We start from the raw sequence: 23,661 nt of genomic DNA on the forward strand, positions 1-23,661 counted from the left end.
ATAAATTAGGGGTAAAGCAGGTGGTTCTTGCCCTAAAGTCTGAGAAATGTGATCGGTTAAACAAAGATCTGAATGGAAGCTACAGCTGGAAATGTAGACCTCTTTTGTAGCAGAAATGATAATGTCTGTTTCTAACTCTGCGCCCCTTTTCTCTCCAGTTGGCTGAGTACCGCCAGAGAAAAGCTCACGCAGACTCCCAGAAGAAACAGAAAAAGAAGAAGAAAAAGAAGCCAGGGGAGGACTCGGAGGGCGATTCGAAAGAAAGGGTTGAGGTCCAGCCTGATCAGCCTGTGGGAGGAGAGGAGGTCTCTGTCGGAGGAAGAGATGGATCACAAGGAGGAAATAAAGACCCACCCACTACTGAGTTCACCTTCGCAAGGACGCTACGGAGCGGAGAGACAGTCAAGCATGATCAGACCTACACCATAGAGGTAGACACGCACACTTCCTGATGACATTTATTATACTTATTGTTTAGTACTCTAGTAATCCTTTGCTTTTTATTAATATGTGCCATTCAGAAAGCATTTCAAGGTGCTGCCATGGTGAAAAACTGATACAATCAACAATCATAGTTTAGTAGTTTGAACATTACAACATTTGTTTTGATACAAATATTTGCAAGACATGTTGTAACAATTAGGCAATGATGCACCATATGTCACTTTATTTTATTGGATGAATTATTACATTCTGGTGTGCAAATGACTGAGATGAATCTGTTGCATTGGGAATAATAAGGTTCACACTTTGAGGGCTCCGTCTGAATGTTTTGAAAGAGCAAAGAATGTTTTAGTTACACAAAAAGGCAAATAATATATACATATATAATGATTATTTATAAATCTGTCAGCAATTATAACCATTCAGGCACAGGGTTATTTTCCACACATTCATTTCCCTTTTAAAAAAGCAGCATTGCAGATATTTGGTCCTGCACCCAGAAAGCTTTCAAACATTTGAGTCTACAGGTTGATCCTGTGGCTTTAGGTTTTTATTATTAACACACACTCATGAGATATAAATAATATGAATTAATAATCATAAATCCTTATTAAAAATGATTATTGCTCACTCCTGCTGTTTGTTTCTGTTGTCTGCCGGAGCTGAATGAACCCGCTCTAGCTGTCATGACAACCACTGGAGCACTGAGGAGTGCTTCAAGCAGGAAATAATAAATTAAAAAATACTTGTTACCACAGTTCCTTCAGAATTTTAAATGAAGTGTTTTAATAAATGAAAATAGTCCGGTTGGAGATGGATAATTGAAGCTTTACTTGTATTGTGTCACTGATTTTCACAATTGAATGAAAACCTGCATTACGAAAAATACATAATAAAATAGGAATTTTATTCATAAAATTTGTCTACAAGCAAACATACATTTCAACATATATGATTAATAATGAATTCATACTTTCTTGGGTTTAAATGGAGCTATTCTTAGCCTATTTTGCAGTTTTTTCCATCATACAAAAATCTCAGGATATCAAACCAAGAGGCACACTGCAGAAAGTGTAATCACAGAGACCCTTACTTCTTATAGAAAAGAAATCTATCTTTAATTTTGTATCCCAAGAGCAAAGTTTGGACTTTTCAAACGTAATGCTTTGGTGTCTAAGAAAAGCACTAGAGAGGTGAAATGGAATATTAGAAGATTTTTTTTGTGTAAATTTGAATATCACAAACTTCAAACTTTCAGCTTCTTATTCCTCCTTTTCCATGATAACTTCATCTTACTGTACACACCATTTGAGACATAAAAGCATATGCATGATAAAGGTCCATGTTGATGCATTTGCTAAATTAATTAACTAACACTACTACAATATTTGCAAGGCTTTGAATGTAATATAAAGATGGACTAAGTAATTCGATTTTTTCTTTCTTTCTTTCATAAAAACCTTACCTAAAATGATTTTCTTTAAGCTTTACGAACTGGCTGTGAGTTCCTATATTTTAAGATAAATAGAAAAGTTGGAGCCTGAACATTCACTAGTCTACACAAATTATGTTTCTGATAAATAAAAATGATGCTACTTACATTTCTCTATGGAAAATTAACCTACCACAGTTTAAAATATATGCAGAAACCTGAGAGCTCTCACACATTTTTTTTCTCCATCATTCGTGCCCTCACAGCCTCTTTTACCAACGTTGTGCAACCACTCTTTCCCTGAACTCACTGTACATTTGATGTGGTGCATGCCCACAAAACTAGCAGTTGCTATGGAAACAAACAATTGCCTTTTAAACAGGTTGAGATGCGTCGGCCTAGTGTGACCAATTCCTGTAGCCTTGCAACATTTTCTAGCAGACCTTAAGGTTGATTGAATGTATGAATCTTTTTTTTACCTTGAGAGTGAACCACATCCCCTCTGTTACAAAAGGCTCTGTGGCATACCGTATTTTTGTGCTCCCTGGATAGAAGCTCTTATGTACCACTAACAAATGACACTGATGATTTTTAATAGACTGAGCAATACAGCGTGCTGTCTGTAAATTATTTATATAGAGAAATTATTTGACCACTTAAAGTTAAATGGTTTATTTTTCTTTTTTTCCCCCCCTTTGCTTTCTGTGAGTTGGATGAGGTTGCTGTGGAAACGCAACAGCATTGAAGTTTTCCATTCTTCACTGGCATCTGAAAGAACCATGGATATGTTTGTAATTGCAAATGCATTAAGTGTGTTGACTCATCGATGCTTTCAAGCTGGATCCAGCTGCAACTAAACTTTACTCTTATCAATGAGGTTGGAACACAGTCTTCACATATCATTCATGAAAATAGACTCTGTGGGAGTGTGAAAGTATCAAGGATATTTTCCCTCATAATAGTCCAAATAGAAAATTAAAAATGATAAAATTAAAAAAGATTACTAGGAATAATAAAGCCCTAATTAAACTTAAAAAGAAAAATGGAATTGAAAAAGAAAATTTTAATTTCAAATTACAAAGTGACAATGAAAAAGTGTAATTTAAAATGCAAAAGCTTAAAAGGAAATGCTCAAACTAAAAGCCCACATTGTCGAGATGAAATTGAAGATGGCAGTGGATATAAAACAAAAGTATCAAATATGAAACTCGAAATGAAACATGGAAAGGTTTAAATGGAAACACTTCAATTTAAAAAACTAAATTAGTATTATTATTATTGCATTTCCACTTAACCCTTTGGCATGTTAAATTTGATCTTTTCTGTCTTCCATTTGAAAGGAGAAAGAAGCTTTGTGGCAAAAGTAGGTTAGACCCATATTTAAATCCAGAATGCTTTCTGAAATAGGACATAAGACATGTATTCCTTCAAATTGTTATGATTGAACATTTTAGTGTGTGCATTTTATATTGCATTACAGATGGAAGACCTCTGGAAATGTATTGACTGCAATGAATCTTTGTCATGTCACGACCACTTTTTATTTTACCATTTTACTGTTAAAAAGTCATACATACATCACTGGTCAAGATTGTGTGGTGCTGTGAATGTTTTACTATGACTTTAACTTGCTTTATTTTTCTTGTGTTGTTATGTAAATCACTTGTTTTATGTGGCAGATATTTCCCATTAGTTTTCCCCATGGTGGATTGATGAAACTTGTTTTTCTTTTCTCTATTGCAGCCAGAGAGTGAAGTGTCCACTACTGCTGAAGATTATTCCTCTGAGGTAAGATGAGCTTTCTCACTTCCCACTTTATAAGATGAACGTCCTGGCTTTAAATCTTTTTGGTAGCTCTAAGAGGTGTGACATTGAAGATGGCAGTGTGTGCCGGTTGGATAGTCCACCTACTTAACGCAGGCTGGAATGTCTCGACAACTATAGGGTGGATTGCCATGAAATTTGACAGATATCCACACATGAGGAATCCTATTGACTTCGGCTGTCCCCTGACTTTTTGTCTTGTGCCACTGGCAATCTAATATTTTTGGATTTGAGTGAGATGTCTTGATAACTCTTTGACTCTTAAATTCAGTCAGTCCAGTAAATTGGTTTATGGCTAAATAGCTGTCAAACGAATGATGTTCCCATCCACCTCTGCTGCACTTGTTAGCATATTAGCATGGTGATGTTGGCATTAAGTACCACTGTGCCAAAGTACAGTCTGAGTTATAGAGGATGTATGGTCACATTTGCAGCTTCATTTCTGTTCTGGAAAATTTTAATTATGAAGTCTCTGGTATTACTGTTTAAAGATGAACTGTTTTTGTGTAATTTTGATGGATTGTGGAAGATTTTTCATGTGTTCGATTACTTGTCCTATATACAATTCCACTCTTTGCCAATGTTTTCATTATTTACATTTAATTTATTATTTTTATTATTATTATTTTGTTTTACATTAAAGAAAAGTAGAGCACAGAAGTCAGTCAGTGGAGCAGCTTATCTCAGTAATGCTGAGTCAGACTACTGACTGGTGATACACAATTTTCATGTGGTGGTAAAATGTGTCACCTGTCAACCTAGCCACAAATTTTCATGAAAATAAGGTTTTTATGTTCCTGTTCTTACACAGTGTCTCTGCTGGCTACCACACACTCTTTCAATCTGAGTCATCAAATAAAAGCAAAACAGTTGACTGTAATTGTGGGACTACTAAAAGGCAGTAGATTATGACATTTTCCATCTTAATTTACAATTTAAGAGACGAGACGTGACATTAAACACAACATTAAAAACAATTACCGTGTGATCCAATTATACCGTTTAGTCACATCGGTAAGATGATGATTTAGTTTATATCATAGCTCTCTGTCCTAGTAAAAGCATTTGAAAATACTTTTATTCTGAAATGAATCTTAACACTTTAATAATCAGCCGCACAGCACAAATCTACCCAATGATGACTTGTGAACATATGTAGGCTCTTCCATCATTATTTCCACATCTTAATGTTTGACTGATAGCATTGTGAATTAACAGGTAAATGGGTGCCATGAGATGACAGAGACCCTAATGATGTCTTCGAAGGATTTGATCTGGGTACAGTAATCCGATCAAGCAGTTCTTTTGACTTTGGTTTTGGCTCTGCTAGCAAACACACTGGCTGCTGGACTTCGCTCTCTAGTTGCTTAACATTTAAGTCTTCTGTAAGATTTCCTGTAACCTACTAAATAAACCTGTTCTATGCTGTAGTCACATTTTAAATGTGATTATATACCATGTTAGGAATGATTTGAAAACTGTGCTGTGGGTAAAAGAAAAAAAATAGTATTATCTTTTATAAATGACCAGTTTGAGAGCACAAATGGCTGAGGAGTTTAGGATTGAACAGGGCGTAGTGACATTTTAGAGGTGAAAATTATCTCTAAATGTTGCCTGGAGGAGGATGAAGGGAGGGAGTGGTGAATGATGGAAAAGAATGGAGACAACAGTGAAGTGCTTGGAGGAGAGAAGACAGGGTGTTACACAAAGAGATGTTCTCTTTGGATTCACAAAGGTGATGTACTGACAGAGGAGACAGAAAGCAGGGATGTGCTGATCAGTACAGCTGTGCTAGATAAGGAGCAAAAACAGAAATGTGGTTAAAAGATGGCATGCCGACTGTCGTAAGATGTGCGAGGATGAGGATGAATATTGGTGCTTTTTTCAAGCTAACACTAATCTATGGACCAAATATTGTTTGAAATTAGACATTTCTCAAATGATATTCATTACAAAGTTTTCATTCCTTCTGTGTGAAATAAAACAGTAGAACTCATGATCCAAATGGTCAGTGTCTTTTAAAGGTCCGCCTACCCACTCTGGCGGACCAAGCACTGCTGGATGACAAAAAACACATCACTAATTGACTTAATTGACATTTTTCCTGGGAATTTTACCATCGACATCCAGTTCATAACACTGATAGTGCAAGGGCTTTCATCAGTGGGCTGTAGGCTTAATCACCATTGTGGTATCTCATTCAGCGATGGATAGTAGGCCAACAGACATTTATTTAAGCGAAAATCTTTAATGACCTTGTAGTCCTTATAAATGTCTGCTTATAGAACTAACTAACTAACTAACTCCTTTGGATTATTCGCTTCTGTTGCGCATTTTGACCAGTATCTTTAAAACGGGTTTCAGCTACAGCAATAGTCTACTTTGGAAGATGTAGCTCTTTATAGATTTCTTTTATAGTATCCATTGTAAAACAAAAACAATTAATAACATTAACATATTTACTACATTTCTTCATGTGGCTCCTGGCTTTTGTAACTAACAGCTGTCGCTCTTGGGCGTGACTATGTGCTACGCTAATTTGTGAAACGTCACCTTTTATGCATTATTGAAAGCCTGTAAATGCTTTATTAGCTCTTATTTTCTTCCTCAGGAGGAGGTGGAGCCTCTTAAACAGGTGACAAAGGGAGGCACAATGCAGGATATGGAGGATGCGCTAGCTGCAAAGACGCAAACAGTGGAGGAGCTAAGTCGAGAGCTTGAGGAAATCAGGGCTGCTTTCGGCACAGAGGGAGTACAGCAGGTAAATGGTTTATTACTGAAATATAGATCATATTGAGATTTAGCCGCTGTACATTAAAGTCTGTGTAAATAAGAATAAATATGTGTTTGACATACCACAGAAAAGTGTGTTGTTAACCACCCTGCCAAATTTGAAGTGATTAAAAAAATCGCCAAATATATGAAATTAGGCTTCAAAGTTGTGTAAAAATCTGTCTCTTTCTCTGCTGCCAAACGCTGTGGGAGTGCCCGCTGAGTTTGCTGAAACCCTGCCCCCTACCAAGTGTCACCTGTCAATCAAAGTCACCACCTCTACCCGAAACATGGTTGCTAGGTCTGAGAGCTTTCTGCGGCTAACTCAGCTGCTGGCTCGGTGGCTAACTCAGCGGCTAGCTCGGCGGCTAACTCAGCTAACTGGCTAACTGTAGACTGTAGTAGTAGTAGTGTGCACTGAATGTATTTATACCTCTACAGCAGCAGGGGCGGGTTTATGCCAGATTTTCAGACCTACCCATTAAATCCTGAACACAGAAATCTTGAAACACAGTTTGTGAAGCCTAGCTCCACAATTCAAATCTAAATGGTTGAAATGCTTTTTACACCTTTTTTAGAAATACATTTATGGCCTATTTAATGTGTTTAGAAGAAAATGTCTGAATTCACTTTACACACTCTTTAAGGCTATGTGTGAATTGGGCCCCTTCCTTGAGCTAAAGTTATCAGATATACACTTATATGTGATTCTCACCTGTAACTTTAACATTTTACTCATGAATGACAGACATGTTTGCACACAAAAGTATCTTCCACTTTGCTTTTATTTTGTTGCTTATAAATGTCACTGTCATCCATTTAAAATGACTTTTCCATCGTGAAATAGACCTGTTACTCTGAATTTCTATTTACATTGATTCAACTAGTTTAAGGGGATTATGGTTAGTTGGATTTATTCCTCCATTACAAGAATCTATTCTGCCAAAACACCTATATTCAGTCTTGCAAGTACTTTTCCTTCACTACTTTTTTAAAGCACTGTCTTTGACACTTCTCTCTTCTCTGTTTAATCTCAATTTTAATACTTGAGCTGTACGTGCAAACATTTTGCTAAACTTTTCTTTTGTAGCTGCAAGACTTTGAGGCTGCTCTAAAGCAGCGAGACGGCATCATCACCCAGCTCACAGCTAATCTTCAGCAGGCTCGTGAAGAGAAAGATGAGATCATGAAAGAATTCCTGGAGCTGACAGAGCAAAGTCAGAAACTACAAATTCAGTTCCAGCAGGTTTGACAATTACCATTTTGTACCACTGCATGTTATTGATATGTCCAAATAGCAGTTCTTCTGTGTATCATATTATAAATAGGAGCTGCTTTTTACCTTAATTTGACCACCTGCCGGTCTGACATTTACAGCTGCAGGCAGGCGAGACTTTAAGGAACACCAGTCACAGCAGCACAGCGGCTGATCTTCTACAGGCCAGGCAGCAGCTTATACAGTACCAACAGCTGCAGGAGGAAATGAACAATGAGGTCCGAAAGAACCAGGAGAGGAGCAGTGAGCAGCTGGACCACATCAACCAGCTCCAGCACAAGCTCAGTGAGATGGAGATGGTATGAAGTTGCCTACTGTTTCATACTAAACATAGCACAAAAAGTAAGGACATTTGTGTTTGGTAGATTATTTCTTTGTTGTTTTGAGAAGATTTGACACATTTTAGCGCAACTGACATACTCAGCTCTGCTGCTCATCCCACAAATGCATGTTCCTTACAAGTGCGGCACCATTTAAAAAGGAAATAAACAGGCTTTAGACAGATTTACAGATTTATTGCCAAAAAGCATTGTTAAAACAAAGAAATAATGTACCAAACACACATTTCCTTACTTTTTGTGCTATGTTTAGATTATCACAGATGTAATTTAGAATTATTGTGTGAAATTTAAGTTACTTCTGTATTGCTAAGACTTGTTTTGTCCTTGTAGTCTGGGAAAAAATCAGAGGAATCATTTACCGAAAGGATAAATGAGAAGGACCTGCTGATTGCTGAACAAGAAAAAGTTATTTTGAGTCAGAAGCAGTCCCTGACAGAACTGAGAACCACAGAGGCATCTTTTGCACAAACGCTGAAAGGGAAAAATCAGATAATTTCAGAGCAAACTGCAATAATCACAGAACACGAACGGTCATTGACCCTGTTCAGAGATGAACTCGCTCATGTGGAAAAGACTACAGATGAGAACATTATAGAACAGTCAGATGACAAAAACCTGATTGTAGTGGAACTGGAGAGAGCCATTTCAGAACGCAACAGTTCTATAACCCACCTCCAGGATGAGCTGGAGTCCTCTGAGAAACGGCTGCATGACCTCCAGCAGCGAGTGGCTGCAAAAGAATCCGAGCTTGAAAGATGCTTGGATGAGTTGGAAAGCACTAAGAGTAACTTGGAAAGCTGTAAAAGTGAAATGGAGAGTTGTAAATTTGAATTGGAGAAAGGCCAAACAGAGTTAGAAAGCTGTAAAGGTGAACTTGCAACCTCCCGACAGAAGGAGCGAATGTCATCCAATGAAATCATGCAGCTCATGGGCACAGTGGAGAACCTACAGAAGCGTTATCACCAGGGCAGCCTGTCTGAGAGTGACACCATACAAAAAATGCAGGAAGACACTGTGAGGAAGCTTGAAGTACTCAGGGCAGAGCTGGATGAGATGTACGGCCAGCAAATAGTCCAAATGAAGCACGAGCTTAATTTGCATCATGCCTCGAAAATGGAGCAAATGACTGAGCAACATCGTGCTGAGCTTGAGCTTTTTAAAGCACAAAGCTCCACTGTTAGTGCTGCTGAGGTGGACACACTCAATGCTAAGATTAGAGAGCTTCAAGGAACATTAGAGCAATCCCAAGCAATGCACAATGAAGCCAGACACGAGCTAACTCAAGCCACCCAAGAAAAGGTCAACCTGCAGGCGAAGGTTGAGGATCTTGTGCAAGATCTCAGTTCTGCTAAAGAAAAAGTGGAGCTGGTCTCCAACAGTCTTATCTCTCAGGAAAGCCAACAAGGTGAACTACAGCGCCTTCAGGAGACCATTGACAGTCTGAAGTGCCAACTGGCTGCTGGTCAGGAAGCTGCATTAGAGGCAGAGACAAAACACGAATCAGAAGTAACCAATTACAAGATCAAGTTGGAGATGCTGGAGAGGGAGAAGGATGCTGTGCTTGACCGCATGGCGGAGTCACAGGAAGCAGAGCTGGAACGACTGAGGACTCAGCTTCTGTTTAGCCACGAGGAAGAGCTCACACATCTTAGAGAGGAACTGCAGAGGGAGAGTTTCCTAAATACAGAAAACCTTCTCAATGAAGCTGCTGTCAAACATGAGAGAGCTTTGGATGAGCTACGCATTCGTTATGAAGAGGAGCTGCACTTGTTACGAAAAGAGAAGTCAAATTTTGCCGCAGAGCGAGATGATTTTTTGCACCAAATTGTTGGCCTGGAAGAAGATCTAAAGCTAGCTTTGCAAAGCTCGAAAGCGGATGAGCTTGTCCAGCAGCTTCAAGAACTTCAGGTGGAGCTTGAGGAACTGAGAAGGGGAGGAGAACAACGGGCTGGAATGGAAAACGAAATTCAGACATTACTAAAAAAGACAGAGGTGCTTGAAAGCCAGGCTATAGAGAAAGAACAATGTTGGGAGAAAAAATGGAAAGATCAGGAACAAGAAAATGAGATGCTGAAAGAATCTAATAACACTTTGAAAGAGGAGTTGGACTCTCAAATTATGAAAATTGAGACACTCACAGCAGAGAGAAATCAAATAAAGCAACAAGTGGCTGAGCTTAGTGAGGAAATTGAAAAGCAGAGGACTACTTTCTCTTTTGCTGAAAAGAATTTCGAAGTAAACTATCAGGAGCTGAAGGAGGAATACACGTGTCTCATTGAGGCAAAGACACGGTTAGAGGAAAGGACACTGAAGGAGACACTTGAGTTTGAGGCGAAACTTGCCAGCTTTCAGTCACAGATTCAGGAGCTGGAGGAGAGCCGCAGAGATATCAAAATGGAGGAAATGCATACAGATAGTAAGGCTGTGGTAGAAAAAGATACTACTGAGCTAATGGAGAAGCTTAATGTTACATTGAGTGAGAAAGAAAGCCTGGCTGGGAGGCTTTCTGAAGTTACAGAGCAACTGATGTTTACAGAGAACAAAATGGGACAGCTGGAAGAAGACCTGATGAGAGTGAGACAAGAAAACAAGAAGGTCATTGCCCAGAATGAAAGCCTGGGGAAAGAACTGAAAAAGAAGGAAGAGATTATAAGAAAGCAGACGAGAGGGCAGGATGCCCAGAGAAAAACTAAGCTCGAGCAAGGAGAGCAAGCTGTTGAGTCAGTTGCCTCAGTTTGTTCTTTTGAGGATCATCACCTTCAGATTCAATCTCTGCAAGGGGAAATACAGGCTCTTCAGTCCCTCTTAAAGGCAGCCGAAACTGAGAGAGACAGCATCCAGCAGTCTGTGGAGCTCCAGAGGCTTTCGCACACTCCATCTCCAGCGGCAGCAGTCCAGTCCTCAGGGGAGGTACCTGTTGAAGGACAATCCTCCCTGCACAAGTCCACAGCCTCAGGGTCAAGTAGGCGCAAGAGACGACAGAGGTCGAAGCAGGAGCGAAAATTGGGCACTGCTCTCCCAGACAGCAAAGAAGAAAAACAAAGGGAGGAGGAAGAGGAGGCAGCGGTGGAGGAAGAGAGAGCTACAAGTGCCGCAGAGCAGGAGATGCAGCTTCAGATGGAGAGACAGGTTATGTCATGTTCACAAGAGAGGGCCGGTAAGGAGGACTCCACTGACGGGTACCAGGGAGACGAGGCGAGAGACGACATCAACAAGCAGGTAGGAACTCACATGTATCTACTGCACCACTCTTTTACAAAACAGCTCGGCTGCCTTTTCTCTGCCTTTTCTAAAAGTCTGATGAAATTACATGTTTGATTCTGTGACTGAAGGGCTTTTTTTTTAAAATCGTAGTTGAAATTGCATGCTTCAAGTATATAATTTTCATAATTAAAGCTGTGATGTTTAATATTGTTATCAGCTTTATCAAAAATACATGGACTATATTGATAGCTGGATCAAATTTTAATATTAAAGAGAAGATGACACAGGCATTTCAGCACTGAAATGTTTTCTCTCTAGTGACTAACAGTCATGATTGCAAATTGCCGTCTGCAGGGTTGCTCTCTAAGGTAGCATTGAGCAGCACAGCCAGCCTGTTGTGTTCAAAGATATAGCCATAGGTTTTTAATTGGTGCAGACCATTCGATGACATTAAGTGTGCTTATTGTGGCAAAAATAATGTAAAAGACAACATTCCTACACAGTGCATCCTCTGAAGTGTCAAGAATCCATCAATATTCTGCTCATTTCTACTTTTAAAGGGGCTCTATAAAATATTAATGGTCTTCTATTATTTGATGCTGCTTATCCTCAAACTGAATTCGATGTTGGTTTTGAAAAGGGCTGAAAAATATATTTAAAATATAATCACCCGGTCTTCTGATAGTTATGAATCGTTGCCGTTGTCTAGAAATGTGTACATTCTAGTTTCTTTCCATCCTGCAGGGAGTAAAGGGTTTGAGGTGAGAGACCATTTTACCCCAGTCACTTCTGTGTCTGTGTCACTTCAGGCTGTGTCTCAATAATACAAGGCAAAAGATAGTGTACAGCGTCTGTCTGCCATTTCATGTCCTTGCTTCATGTTGTTTTTTCACCTCCTGGGTTGGAACACCAGACGCAGTCCAGAATCACATTTTCAATACATGATAGGTCTGGCCAAAAACACACCGGCAATGTCAAATTATTTTAAAGTAGTTGAAAAATGTAATTGATGCTAAATAATTTCACGTAGTACTTGGAACTGGAAAATCATTCATTATATTTATTATTAATCTTTTGTTTAAGCCTGTGAATTTGTGCAGATAGATAAATAGACAGATAGATAGATAGATACAATGAGTTTCGGTTTATAGATAAACATACAGTGCATTGTGTCCAACTTTGAACAAATTTAATATAACAGCTTAATGAACAACACTGTAAAGAAAGAACCAGAGGCAAATCATTTCACTGTGAATTATTGTGGATATTTTCACTAAGAAGGGTTAGGGTTAGGCTAAGAAGTTGCTTTTACTCTCCTGTGGCTCTCGGTTCCCTCTCAGGAAGTGATCCATAATTGTGCATTTTTGTCTTTCTGTCCATCAATGTCCTACCTGTCTGCTTTTGCACTGGGGTAATATTCTAGACAATTATAAAAAAAATACATTGTTCTTCTTCTGCTTGCTTATCAGGTGAGCAGACATGGGACGAGCCGCCACACGGAGCCTGTTGTGTGTGAGGGAGCAGAAGAAGAGGGAGCCACTACTGAGCATGTAAATGTCACTTAAGCTCACATCCTGCCCTTTGCTTTGTGTTTAGTGTCAGTCGTCACTTTGATAAATCATGCAGTTTAAAGATCAATGAATAGGTGCTCATACAAATGAAATGCAATAAATGTAGCATGAGTATTATAGGTGTAGTGCTGAAACAGTCAATTTCTTAGTAAACCTTCATCATTTTCATGATAGAAGTAATTCTACTTTTGTTGTTTGTGTGTGTGTGTGTGTGTGAGTGTGTGTGTCTAGCATCGGCACATCATAAAACAGCTGCCATCTGTTTGTTAGTCACTTACCGTCCCTTGTCTGCATGTTTTAAGCAGCAACATCTGATTGGTTACATGTTTGAAAGGACTCTCAGCAGTCCGTTTGTCGGATGTTGTGCGGATGGGGCGACTGTATCATAACAAAGCCTTTTAAATACAGCCTAATTAAAATGTAGAGTGCACTTAAACACATCTGACATCAAAGGTAACGGAATCGCAATTTCATAATTGTGTTACCTTAACAAATTTGTGCTAATGCATAATGCAAGAGAGAAAGCTGCTTCTCCTTGCCTTTTGTTCTCTGTTACAGAAGTGATAATAGCAGACCTCTCTTGCCGAACAGATGGCTTGTGCCACTACTCTGTCGTAGAAATAGGATTGGTGGAATGACGTTATTTGATCATTTACCTCCCCTGATTAGCAAATGGATGTGCCATGTTGCATAATTTAATTAGTGATCATTTATAATTGACATGTACAGTCAAGCCCGAAATTATTCATACCCCTGGCAAATTTTGACTTAAAGTTACTTTTATTCAACCAGCAAGTTGTTTTTTGACCGGAAGTGACACAGGCGTCTCCAAGAAGATAAAAAGACGATGTACAAAAGGCATCATTGTGGTAAAAAAAATATTTCAGTCAGCTTTTATTTACATTTGAACAAAAAGTGGCATGTCCAAAAAGGGTATGAATAATTTCAGGCTTGACTGTATATTATACTTTTTAGATCTTTTTTTATCTTTTTTTTATCAGTGCCAATTAGTGTTTTCATGCTGAGATTTTTGGAAATTCAAAATTTCAAATTCAAAAACTTTATTATTAGTGACACAGCTCATGGGGACCCATATAATAATAAAATACAAAAGAATATAAAAGAAGATTAAGGCAAATGGAACTATGATTACAATATGTGGAAAGTTATGTTCCTGTGTGGATTACTCCCCCATATTAATGATGATAACTTCTTCCTGTGTTAAGGGTGAGTGCAGGCTGCGGATGGAGGCACAGCGCATCAGCCTGTCTCAGATCCACGCTGCCCAGCTGGAGCTTCTGCAGGAGGAGACAGATGCCCCTGCACACACTCTGGAACTGAAACGGCAGAACGTGAAAGATCACTGTGACCAGGGTGAGCTGATGTGTAGTTTGTTGTCTTTGTGTTCATCTGTGTTTGTGACCAGGCAGCGGCCTCCTCAGAGATGCTTTTGATTTATCATTTATGATGGATCAAAAGACCAACCTGAACAGGTTTCTAGTTGGGTTACATATCCAGGATTATTTATGCACTTTGCTGGTTATAGTTGTGTTCATCAGATGCTTTGAGTAACATTTTAAATATTTCAGTGAATTGACTCAAACTTCGTGCTTAAATTTCACAGATGAGCCAAAAATCTCCAGATACCAGAACATGTTACAAGCTGTGTCAGAAGAATGCAGTGCGATCATTCAGGTAACTATTAAAGATGAGTAGTTGTATTGTGTAATTAAGAAAAATGATTAATGTGCATTGCCGAGGTACCAGAGTGTAACCATGTTTCCCTTGTGTATTCAGTCTTTTCGAGAGATATTTGGTGAGGAGTTTTTGGAGCATCTTGATGTGGATGTCCGACTGCCCTCTTCAGTGGAAAGACCAGAAACTAGTAAAACCACCTCCACTGTATTGGAGGCCAAAGGTAATTCATCTCTTGAAGAAATTAAATTACAGTTTAAAGCAAATATTAGAGATAATATAACACATATTTCCAGTATTAAATTCACTTCATATCTATAAAGTGCTTAATCATCTATCTGTGTTTATTCAAACCTAGCAGCACATTTACACATACTCTAATAAAATGATCCGCATACCCCACTGAGATCATTTCAATTTAATTAAAAAAACATTAAATGAATTAAAACATGTTGCATTCTCTTACTGTAGTGCTCTACAGAGATCTTCAGCAGATGAAGGAGAAGATTGAACAGGAACATTATAAACTGTCACAGCTCCAGGATCTGCTGAGAGCTGATGGGAACAAGGTAAAGATAGCTACTGAGTTTGTTAGAGAAACAAAGAGGATTACAATGCTAACAGAAGCACACTAACAAATCTGTTGGTTTATTAGATGATCGAATTGCAGACAGCATTTGATGAACTGAGGAGCAGCAGTGAAAAGGAGATTTCTGAGCTGCGTGTGCAGGTTGCCAGCTTAAGTCTCTCAAGCAAAGGTAAAGGATTAAACTCAATTCACTAAGGTCAAATAAAAAGCAAAAAGGTCAAGCACTAATGTCAAGTCACTGGGTCTGAACACAGAGGTGTGTAATAAGATAAGGTATTTAATCTTTTATTTGAGTTTCATGAGTATTCTCTGGTGCTCTCTCTATTCTCTATGTTCTGCAGCTTCAAGGATTTTACATGTGTACTATAGGTCACAGTTAAATCTGACTGATTACTGTCATGCCACTTATATGCAATACACCTTGAGCTTTTGCCAATGTGTTTTCTGACTAATTGTCAGTCAGCTACAAAGAAACATATTGAATAGTAACAGCTATTATTCATCTTGCATTTATCAACCAATTAGGTTTAGTTTAATGCAGTCATTTGCCGCTGTAGTGACCCATTTTCTCCAGAGGAAACATTAAACTTTCATGTAGTTGATTCTAATCTTAAATGCTATCCAGTTCAGCATATTGGATTTCACATTTCACCTCTCCATCCGTTAGATCCAGAGGAGCGGGGCACTGCATTACAGATGCTGAGGGCCGAGGCGCAGGAGAAGCAGCTACAGCTGGAAGAGAGTCACAGACAAGAAATGGAGCATCTCAGAGCCCACTACCAGCAGCAGGCCACAGAGACTGAGGAACGATACGCTACTGAGCTATTCATGCTGCAGCAGCGACTACAAGAGGTCACAGACATTCAGTCCCACTACAGGTGATGACACTTATTTTTATGCATATGGAATATATTTTTATGTTTTTAGATAGGCAAATGTACATGTACAGCAAATTTTCCTTACACACAGACTTTGACAAAAGAAATGTGAAACACAGGCGACTTGCAAATATATTTTCTGAATTTTTTTGTAGCAGCTAACTGCAGTCCTAAACTTGACCCCCAGCTTACTGTTGGTACTTTAAAACTAAACTCAGCTTACAGTTGAGTTTCAAAACTTGTGAACTCAAAAAATGATAATAATGATAATGGGCAACAACAGGATAAACAGATGTATGCTTGCAAAAAAATCTGAAAGTGTAGACTAACTGATGTAGAGGCTACAATCTGGCAGGGTGGTAATTGCAGAGTTGAGTATATGGAGGGCTTGATTAAGAGAGAGGGAGGGAGCCACTGGGGAGGCAACAACAGGTTAGGGTGACACGGAATGGGATGTAATGGGAGTGTCTGGGGAGGTTACTGAGGCAAATGTGACATAATCAGTTTCTGAAGTTGTAAGTAAACAACGATCTATTGGCTTAGAAAAAGCACATTTTCATATAGTACATCAAACGTAGGACATTGAAAAATCAGTTGTGGGTGTTTGATGTTTAGGAAGCACCATTAATGGATTCATGCAGCCTGTCATTGGTCAGGTGGCATAACCTTTTTGCTATATGAAGTACATTTGCCATCAGAAGAACTGATTTTGAAAGTTGAGATTTGATTAATTAATGCAGTAAATGTTTTGGGGGAAAAAAGTTGTTGTGCACATTTTGTTTAGCACGTGGAAGCAACCTAACCCAGTACAGCTGACAACGAAGCCTTAAATAATGAAATATTCACTAGGTTGGTGAAAGCATTATTCATGCCTTTTGTTAGCCCTTTTTCAGCCAATCCAGATGGCTTCTTGAGTGAAGTGATGAATCTACACAGCACTTGTCGGCATTACCCACATGAAAAACTTCAGGTCCACACTGAAATCACAAAAGTATTACGTATTTGTTCAAGTGTCAGAGGTGTGCATGATCTTCTGAATCACCCACATATGTTCTATGCCCGAATGGCAAATTACAGAGAATCAAACGTATTATCTCTGATATATTGGCTGTATATGCACACCTAAAAATATATTCTAAATCCAGACTATATTACTCTTAGTGAGCTCCTCCTCCTCGCTCAAGAGAATCACAATCCTAATATTACTGTATTCAGTGAACTGAAAACTGAGATGCTACTGCCCTCCACTGTTTGATTTTGTAAATAGGATTACTACTGTACTTTTCATACTTATGAACGTATGTATTTGGTCAACCATTATTTCATACAATGGGTCATATCCTATACTTCGAAGAGCAATGTTTTGGCTTTGGCGTATATATTATCATTTGTTTGAAATTGATTAGAGTTTAAATTGTATTTAGAATTAAATGTATATCTGCTCTCATGCAATGTGTGTTATGTCCCTTTATAAGTAACAAATGGTTACATTTATAATTTTTTATGATGTGATTTTGGCACAAGTAGCTCAAGGGCTTTATCAGGTTCATTTGAATAACTTTAAGGCCATGGTCAATATTGAACTCATTTTTGGTTCAATATATCACAGTAAAAACTTTGCATACATAACCAATTAACTGTTAAAAAAACAACAACTAAATAAATAAATAATCACTTTCCAATCCAACACTGCACACTTACTTTTCAGATACCAACAATAGTCTTTTTTAACTAAATTGCATTAGATATTGCATTTCAGTTGCAACATGACAGTAGTAGCTCAGTACACAGGATGTTAACCAAGGTGATAATGTTTAAATCGCAGTTAAAGAGAAATGTTTAGACTTGTATGCTTGTACTAACTTGGTTTATTTGAAAATAGGTAGGATAATCCCCTTTTTATATTGTAGAAATCGTTGTTTTAATTAATTCTGACATTATGTTTCATTCTTCAGCCTGGCCAGTGTTCCAGAGTCCAGCTCAGAGAAGAATGAGGAGCTCAGCGAGGAACTAAAGGTTTGGCTGCTACATTTTGCCCTCATCTAAATCTTCCATGTCACATGCATCACATCTTACTACGAGCTGAAATGTGTACATGCATTAAGACTATGACAGTGAGAGTCGATGGGAGGGAGGCGGTTATAGCCTTGAGGCTGAAACGTGCCCTAAATCCAAAGCTTTGGCCCAGAAGCAGCACGGTATTATATCTAACAATTAAAAGGGTTGGACGTTACATAATCTACTCGTATAGCGTGTTACTCCTGAACCAAGCGGACCTACTCTGGTCTTGGTGGCTGCATGAAAGGAGGATTCTGTCTTGCGTGAATGAACTGCAATCCATTGGAGCTATCCCTCACACACGTCACACCCAACTTCCATCCTTTCTCAGTTTTGTCATTCACGCTCAGTCCAACCTCAGAACTCCTGCAGCTTGTGGTTGCTCGTGGTGCTAACAGTGATGGGAGAGGGAGATAGGAAGAGGAGAAGATTGACAGAACCACAGAAAGAGCAACGGGAGAGAAGCTGAAAAAACCTTGGCATGATAGTCTTTCAGATGTTGTATGTTTGGTTTGGAAATATTGAGCTTGAGGCGAGTGGTACTGAAGAAGCTGAATGACTGTGAAATAGACAAGTCAGGGATTCATCACAAGACAGACTGGTAGTGTATCAGGGGAAAATGTAGCTGTAATGTAATGCAAGACATCTCTTTATCGCTTTATCAACCCTGGGAGGGGTTGGGGAGAACAAAATGGTGTATTTATGTGTGGTTAAAGGTTGGGTGGGGTTTAGCGACAGTAAAGAGGACCTGTTTATTTCAGGAACAGTCTTGTTATCAGCCTAATTTTAACACACTGATATCTCGTACATTACTTAGTTTAATGTGCAGCATTACTTGTGTGTCTAACCGTCTCCTCTTTTTTTCTATGCTCTTCTCTCTGAGCAGGATCTCAGTGTGGAGGAGTTGTCAGAGGGAGGTGTTGAGTTGCACTGGACCCCCAGGTCTGCAGGCCTGACAGCACAGCTGCAGGTACTGAGGAAAGCGCTCTACCACAAGTATGTCCAAGAAGTATCTGCTCTCAAAGAGCAGCACAGCAGCGAGCTGAGGAGACTGAGAGAAGAAAGGGAACAGGAAAGGAAAAGAGAGAAGCGTGGGGAAGAGAGAGGAGAGAAAGAGATTGGTATCAACGGGGCTGGAAGCTCCTTTGACAGCTCCGACGTTGCTGGGCCTTTTGTGTTGGAAGAGAAACAGCACTGGGAGAGGGTGGAGGAGGAAGTTGCCAAGGTAGGTTTGATTTGTGTTTTCATACAACTCTTGTGTCTAGTTTTAAGGTTAAAGTAGACTAATTTATCCATCTCTGAAATATCTGAATGGAGAGACGCATTAATAAGAGAAGAGTTCTTTAAAGTTTGACTCTTGCCAATAACACTCTTTGTCTCTATGTCACATGAAGGCCTACAGCACTTTATTTTTGGATTCATATTTTCTTATAGGCCATAGTTCAGATGTCAGTGGAGTTTGCGCAGCAAACTGAGCTGGCTCGACTCAACAAGCGTGCCGGCCAGATGAACACCTCCATGCAGACCCAGTCAGATGAAGAGGAGGTGGAGGAGAGGAAGAACGAGGAGCAGACTCCCAGAGTTTCTCCCACCACAGGCGCCTGGCTGAAGGAGGTGGAGAGGGAGCGACTGGAGAGGGAGCTGGAGGAGAGGAATGCAGAGGTCCAAAAGCTAAAGGAGAGGCTGCTGAAAAATGAATCAGGACCTGAGCAGGTCAGTGTTGCTGGTTGGGCTGTTGCATCTGAAGTGCAGTTAATGTGTTGATTTACACTCTGTTTCGCCACCCTTCACAGTTTTTTATTAATTTCGGCAAAGAAAATTAATTACTGCCGTGTCAGTAATTTTGTATGCAGTGTCGCAATGCAGGGGTTGTATTGAATACTGTATCACTGATTATGTATGCTTGAACTAAAATTAGTGAAAGTATTTGGCTATATGCAGAGGTACTAACAATAATGGGGTTGTTGAGAATGTTTTTGAGCTAGGATCGAAATGTAAAACTGCACAGCAACATGTGTACTTTTCAGCAACATTAATGCACTCTGGTCAGAGTGATGTGTTGCAAAATCCCTTTTAAGCTATTTTGAACAAAAAACAAACGATTCAAATAAAGTATGTGCAACTTCGTAAACACACTATTACACTTCATTTTAAAAACAACAATTTTACTCTTCTATACACTTCTATATTTGATCATACTTTAATACAATAATCTTATGACTGGAGTCTTTTATTGATGATGTAAGGGACTAGAATACATCAAAACTAGAACCAATATCAGAGGAAAATGTATTCTAATGATTTGACAGTAAGTATTAGTTCATTTACTGCTGTTAAAGAATCATGTTTTAGCATCTACATAATATGATGACATACTTTTGTCTATCCACTGTTCATGCACTGGTTTCTTCAAATTGAACTTGGATTTTTTTAAAGCACTCCTCATGCCTTGAAGAGCTAATCCGTGGCCGAGCCTGCTAGGCTTTCACTAACCATTTATTGCATGATTAGGCTTTAACTGTGTGATAGCAGTGGCTGTCAGGTTCAGTGTTCTCTGCGATATGAGTTGCTCCAACACACTGTTGGTGGTGTTTCAGTGAGGATCATTTAGTTAAAAATAAAGTTCTTTGTCTTCAGTAATTGGGTCAGATGAGTTAAAAAAAAAAAAAGAAGAGATTTAGTTTTTGTAAGAACAAACTCGGACAGAAACGTCCAGAGATGCTCCATTGAAAACAATCTATGAACGTTGGTATAGGTGATACATTGTAGAAACCAGACATTTGTAGCTTATATTATGGCTATAATGCAAACATTTGACCCGATATAGATAAAGCAGCTCTACATTTTGAATTCTGCCATTGTAGATTTGGCATCTTTATTTTAATAAGCTAAAAAACATAAAAGAGACAAAAATTCAAAAAACACACAAACAAAACCAAAACCAAATTATGTTTCAATGATTACTTTTACCATTTCATACTATTTCATTTGTCTGAAATAGTGCTACACAAATTCTTTTAAAGTGAACAGACTAGAGAAGCTGGGCTGCATTTCTAATGTCTCCCCAGGAGGTGGAGCTACCACCATTGCCTGTTTCAGTGCCTCAGGTGCACCTGTTGCCATAGCAGCACAAAGATAGTAGTGTTTCTCTTGGCTCCAAGGGAGTTAGAAGTGCGTCTTTGTGTTTGTGTCTGTGTGCGTCTGTGTTTGTCTGTGTGCTAGTAAAAGGGCAGTGTGTCTGCACACGCCTTGCTGTGCCTTATTTGAATTCACTTTTACTAATGGTCACACATACTGCTGCACTGTCGTTTGCTGTTTTAGAGTTTTCAGAAGTCTATTTATCCAACTGCAACTTTGCAATGACGGGACTGCTGTCTGTGTTCTCTCTCCTGCCTGTCCAGGCCTTAAAGAAGAGAAAACACGGCCAAGAAAAAGATGAGGATGAGGAAGATCGAGGGGGGCCAGGAATAAAGCAGACTGGTGTACACAGACTGTCAGCGAAGGATGATGAAGATTCATCTGATAAGGACACTGAAAGGTAGTGACAGAAACTCCATTCACATCTTTCCATCATAATCTACTTTGCTCACAGAGATGCTCTGCGTATGAAATCCCCAATCTCAATGTTTGTTTGTGTTAGTGCTGTACATGAATTATAAAAAAATATGAATTTAAAGTTGAAGCCAGACTAAATTTTCAGTTGTGGGAAAAAGATGTTGTTACACTGATTAATTGAAGGCTTTACTGTAGCCATTCTTTCTTGAATAACTACAGTCTTTAAGAAACTTTTCATCACTGTGGTATGTTCTAACTTTGACTTTTCTGCTGCCTTCAGAAACCTCTTGCGTATGGCCAACGAGAAGCTTAGTCAAGTGCTTGTTGATGTCTTGAAGACTACGGCAGCAGCGGAGGAAACCATTGGCCTCCACATGCAGAGTCTGCGTGACGCGTGCAGTGGAGGTCAGCAGGCTGCTCCGCCCCCCTCCACCACACAGAGAGAAACACGGCAACCTGTCAGATCTTATACTGCAGGCAAGTAATATCAGATGTAATAGTTAATGCTGACTTATGTGTTTGGACAACAGGTTCAACAGCCCATTGTCCTAAAAAAAAGTTGGTCCAAAGATCTTCTTGTAGTTGGCTGTGGGTTAGAGCTGCTCTATTCTTGAAAACAGAAAACAAACTACAAAAACTGCAAGATGTAATAATGCATACAGTCATAGCACCTAAAACCATGCCCTGCTCCACAAACATTAACACTCAAAATTTTGGCCTTCTGTAGACTGCAGCTGAGAATGACTTAGCTTTTATGAGGCTTGGATAACAAACAAAAACATTGCAAAATTAAACCACATTTGTAGAAAGTTTCAAATCTGTTTTAAAACTGATTTTTCTACTTGAATTTCAGATAAGATTTGTGTCACTTATAACAAAACAGAGCACATAGCATTGATGTCCCAGGGAGAGTGTTGTTAGCAACTTGCTAACTATTCTAATCAACTAAGCTTACCTCCTCTGGATACTGCAACAAGACTATATAATGCTGTTGCTTGAACAAAGAGTGGGCCCTCCTACTTTAGCCAAGAGTTTGTTGTTTAGTTTCTTTACTGGAAAAACACACCACCAATTAGTTTATCTATGTGAACCTGTAGTATGTTGTCACCACAGCAACTGTTTTTAATAGGTTAATAATAGCTGATGGACAAAATGAATCTGACTACATGCAAATAATAGTGGGATCAGTTGGTCCTGTAATTCTGATGTCATAAAAATAGAGGATTAGCTTGCTATCTGAATGGTTCATTATGAATGAAGACATAAAGACTCCATGGGTGCTAAAGACAACAAAGTCTCATGTTGACACACAAATCCAGGTATAGTTATCCTAATTCTTCTCCAAACCATAGCTGCTTATATTAATCATAGTACTCTTGCTTATGAGTAGAGTTAAGACGCAGAAAAAACAGTATCTGACCCCGATGCCATGAACCTGTACCATTTTTATTTTGACACCCCTTTTTCATTACACATTCTGTCATTTTCCTATTTTGTTGAAGAACGCTATGTAGATCTTTCATAAATTGCGGTCACTCAAGGACACTAGATACATGGTCACTGCTGGTCCAATCATACACTTATATGTAAATTATGGTTCATGTTTGTAATGCTGCATACTTGCATGATGATAAGCCTGTGCAACAGTGGCAGTGCTTTATCTAATCATGTGTTTTTATGTAAATCATTTTCAAATAACATTCAGCAGGGTTATTCCAGTAAAATGCACAAAACACTGAATGCAGACTAAAGTATTGTAGTTGTGTTATGCAGATTGATGTTTTTAAAATTTCTGATGGAAATAATTAAATAGTTTTAACCATGAACTTGCATAATAACTTAACCTGCCTCTATGCTTCAGATGATCTATTGCATTTTCTTGGCACATGTGCATGTTAATTGTCTTTAAAATTGAAACCATACTGGCCCACACTGCCTCCTTCTGTCTCAGTATTCATTTCACAATGTGAGTGGAGGTTACAAAGTCATATAATTAAATCTGAGTGCAGTGTATCTATGTGT

General features: G+C 38.9%; 1 protein-coding gene across 1 annotated transcript in view; it reads left to right on the forward strand.

Annotated features, from left to right (window-relative positions):
* akap9 (A kinase (PRKA) anchor protein 9) overlaps window positions 1–23,661 on the forward strand; it is a 63,508-nt gene that overhangs the window by 9,407 nt on the left and 30,440 nt on the right. The window contains exons 2-20 of the mRNA XM_053335029.1: window positions 159–431; window positions 3,620–3,664; window positions 4,919–4,978; window positions 6,312–6,461; window positions 7,563–7,718; window positions 7,850–8,047; window positions 8,420–11,308; window positions 12,763–12,843; window positions 14,091–14,238; window positions 14,489–14,559; window positions 14,662–14,782; window positions 15,031–15,128; window positions 15,215–15,317; window positions 15,816–16,026; window positions 17,982–18,042; window positions 18,971–19,309; window positions 19,519–19,797; window positions 21,486–21,622; window positions 21,920–22,116. Coding sequence (XP_053191004.1) covers window positions 159–431; window positions 3,620–3,664; window positions 4,919–4,978; window positions 6,312–6,461; window positions 7,563–7,718; window positions 7,850–8,047; window positions 8,420–11,308; window positions 12,763–12,843; window positions 14,091–14,238; window positions 14,489–14,559; window positions 14,662–14,782; window positions 15,031–15,128; window positions 15,215–15,317; window positions 15,816–16,026; window positions 17,982–18,042; window positions 18,971–19,309; window positions 19,519–19,797; window positions 21,486–21,622; window positions 21,920–22,116 — 5,617 coding nt within the window. The remainder of the gene's footprint in view (window positions 1–158; window positions 432–3,619; window positions 3,665–4,918; window positions 4,979–6,311; window positions 6,462–7,562; window positions 7,719–7,849; window positions 8,048–8,419; window positions 11,309–12,762; window positions 12,844–14,090; window positions 14,239–14,488; window positions 14,560–14,661; window positions 14,783–15,030; window positions 15,129–15,214; window positions 15,318–15,815; window positions 16,027–17,981; window positions 18,043–18,970; window positions 19,310–19,518; window positions 19,798–21,485; window positions 21,623–21,919; window positions 22,117–23,661) is intronic.

Source organism: Scomber japonicus, chromosome 15 (assembly GCF_027409825.1).
Source record: "Scomber japonicus isolate fScoJap1 chromosome 15, fScoJap1.pri, whole genome shotgun sequence".
Classification (NCBI taxonomy): Eukaryota; Metazoa; Chordata; class Actinopteri; order Scombriformes; family Scombridae; genus Scomber; species Scomber japonicus.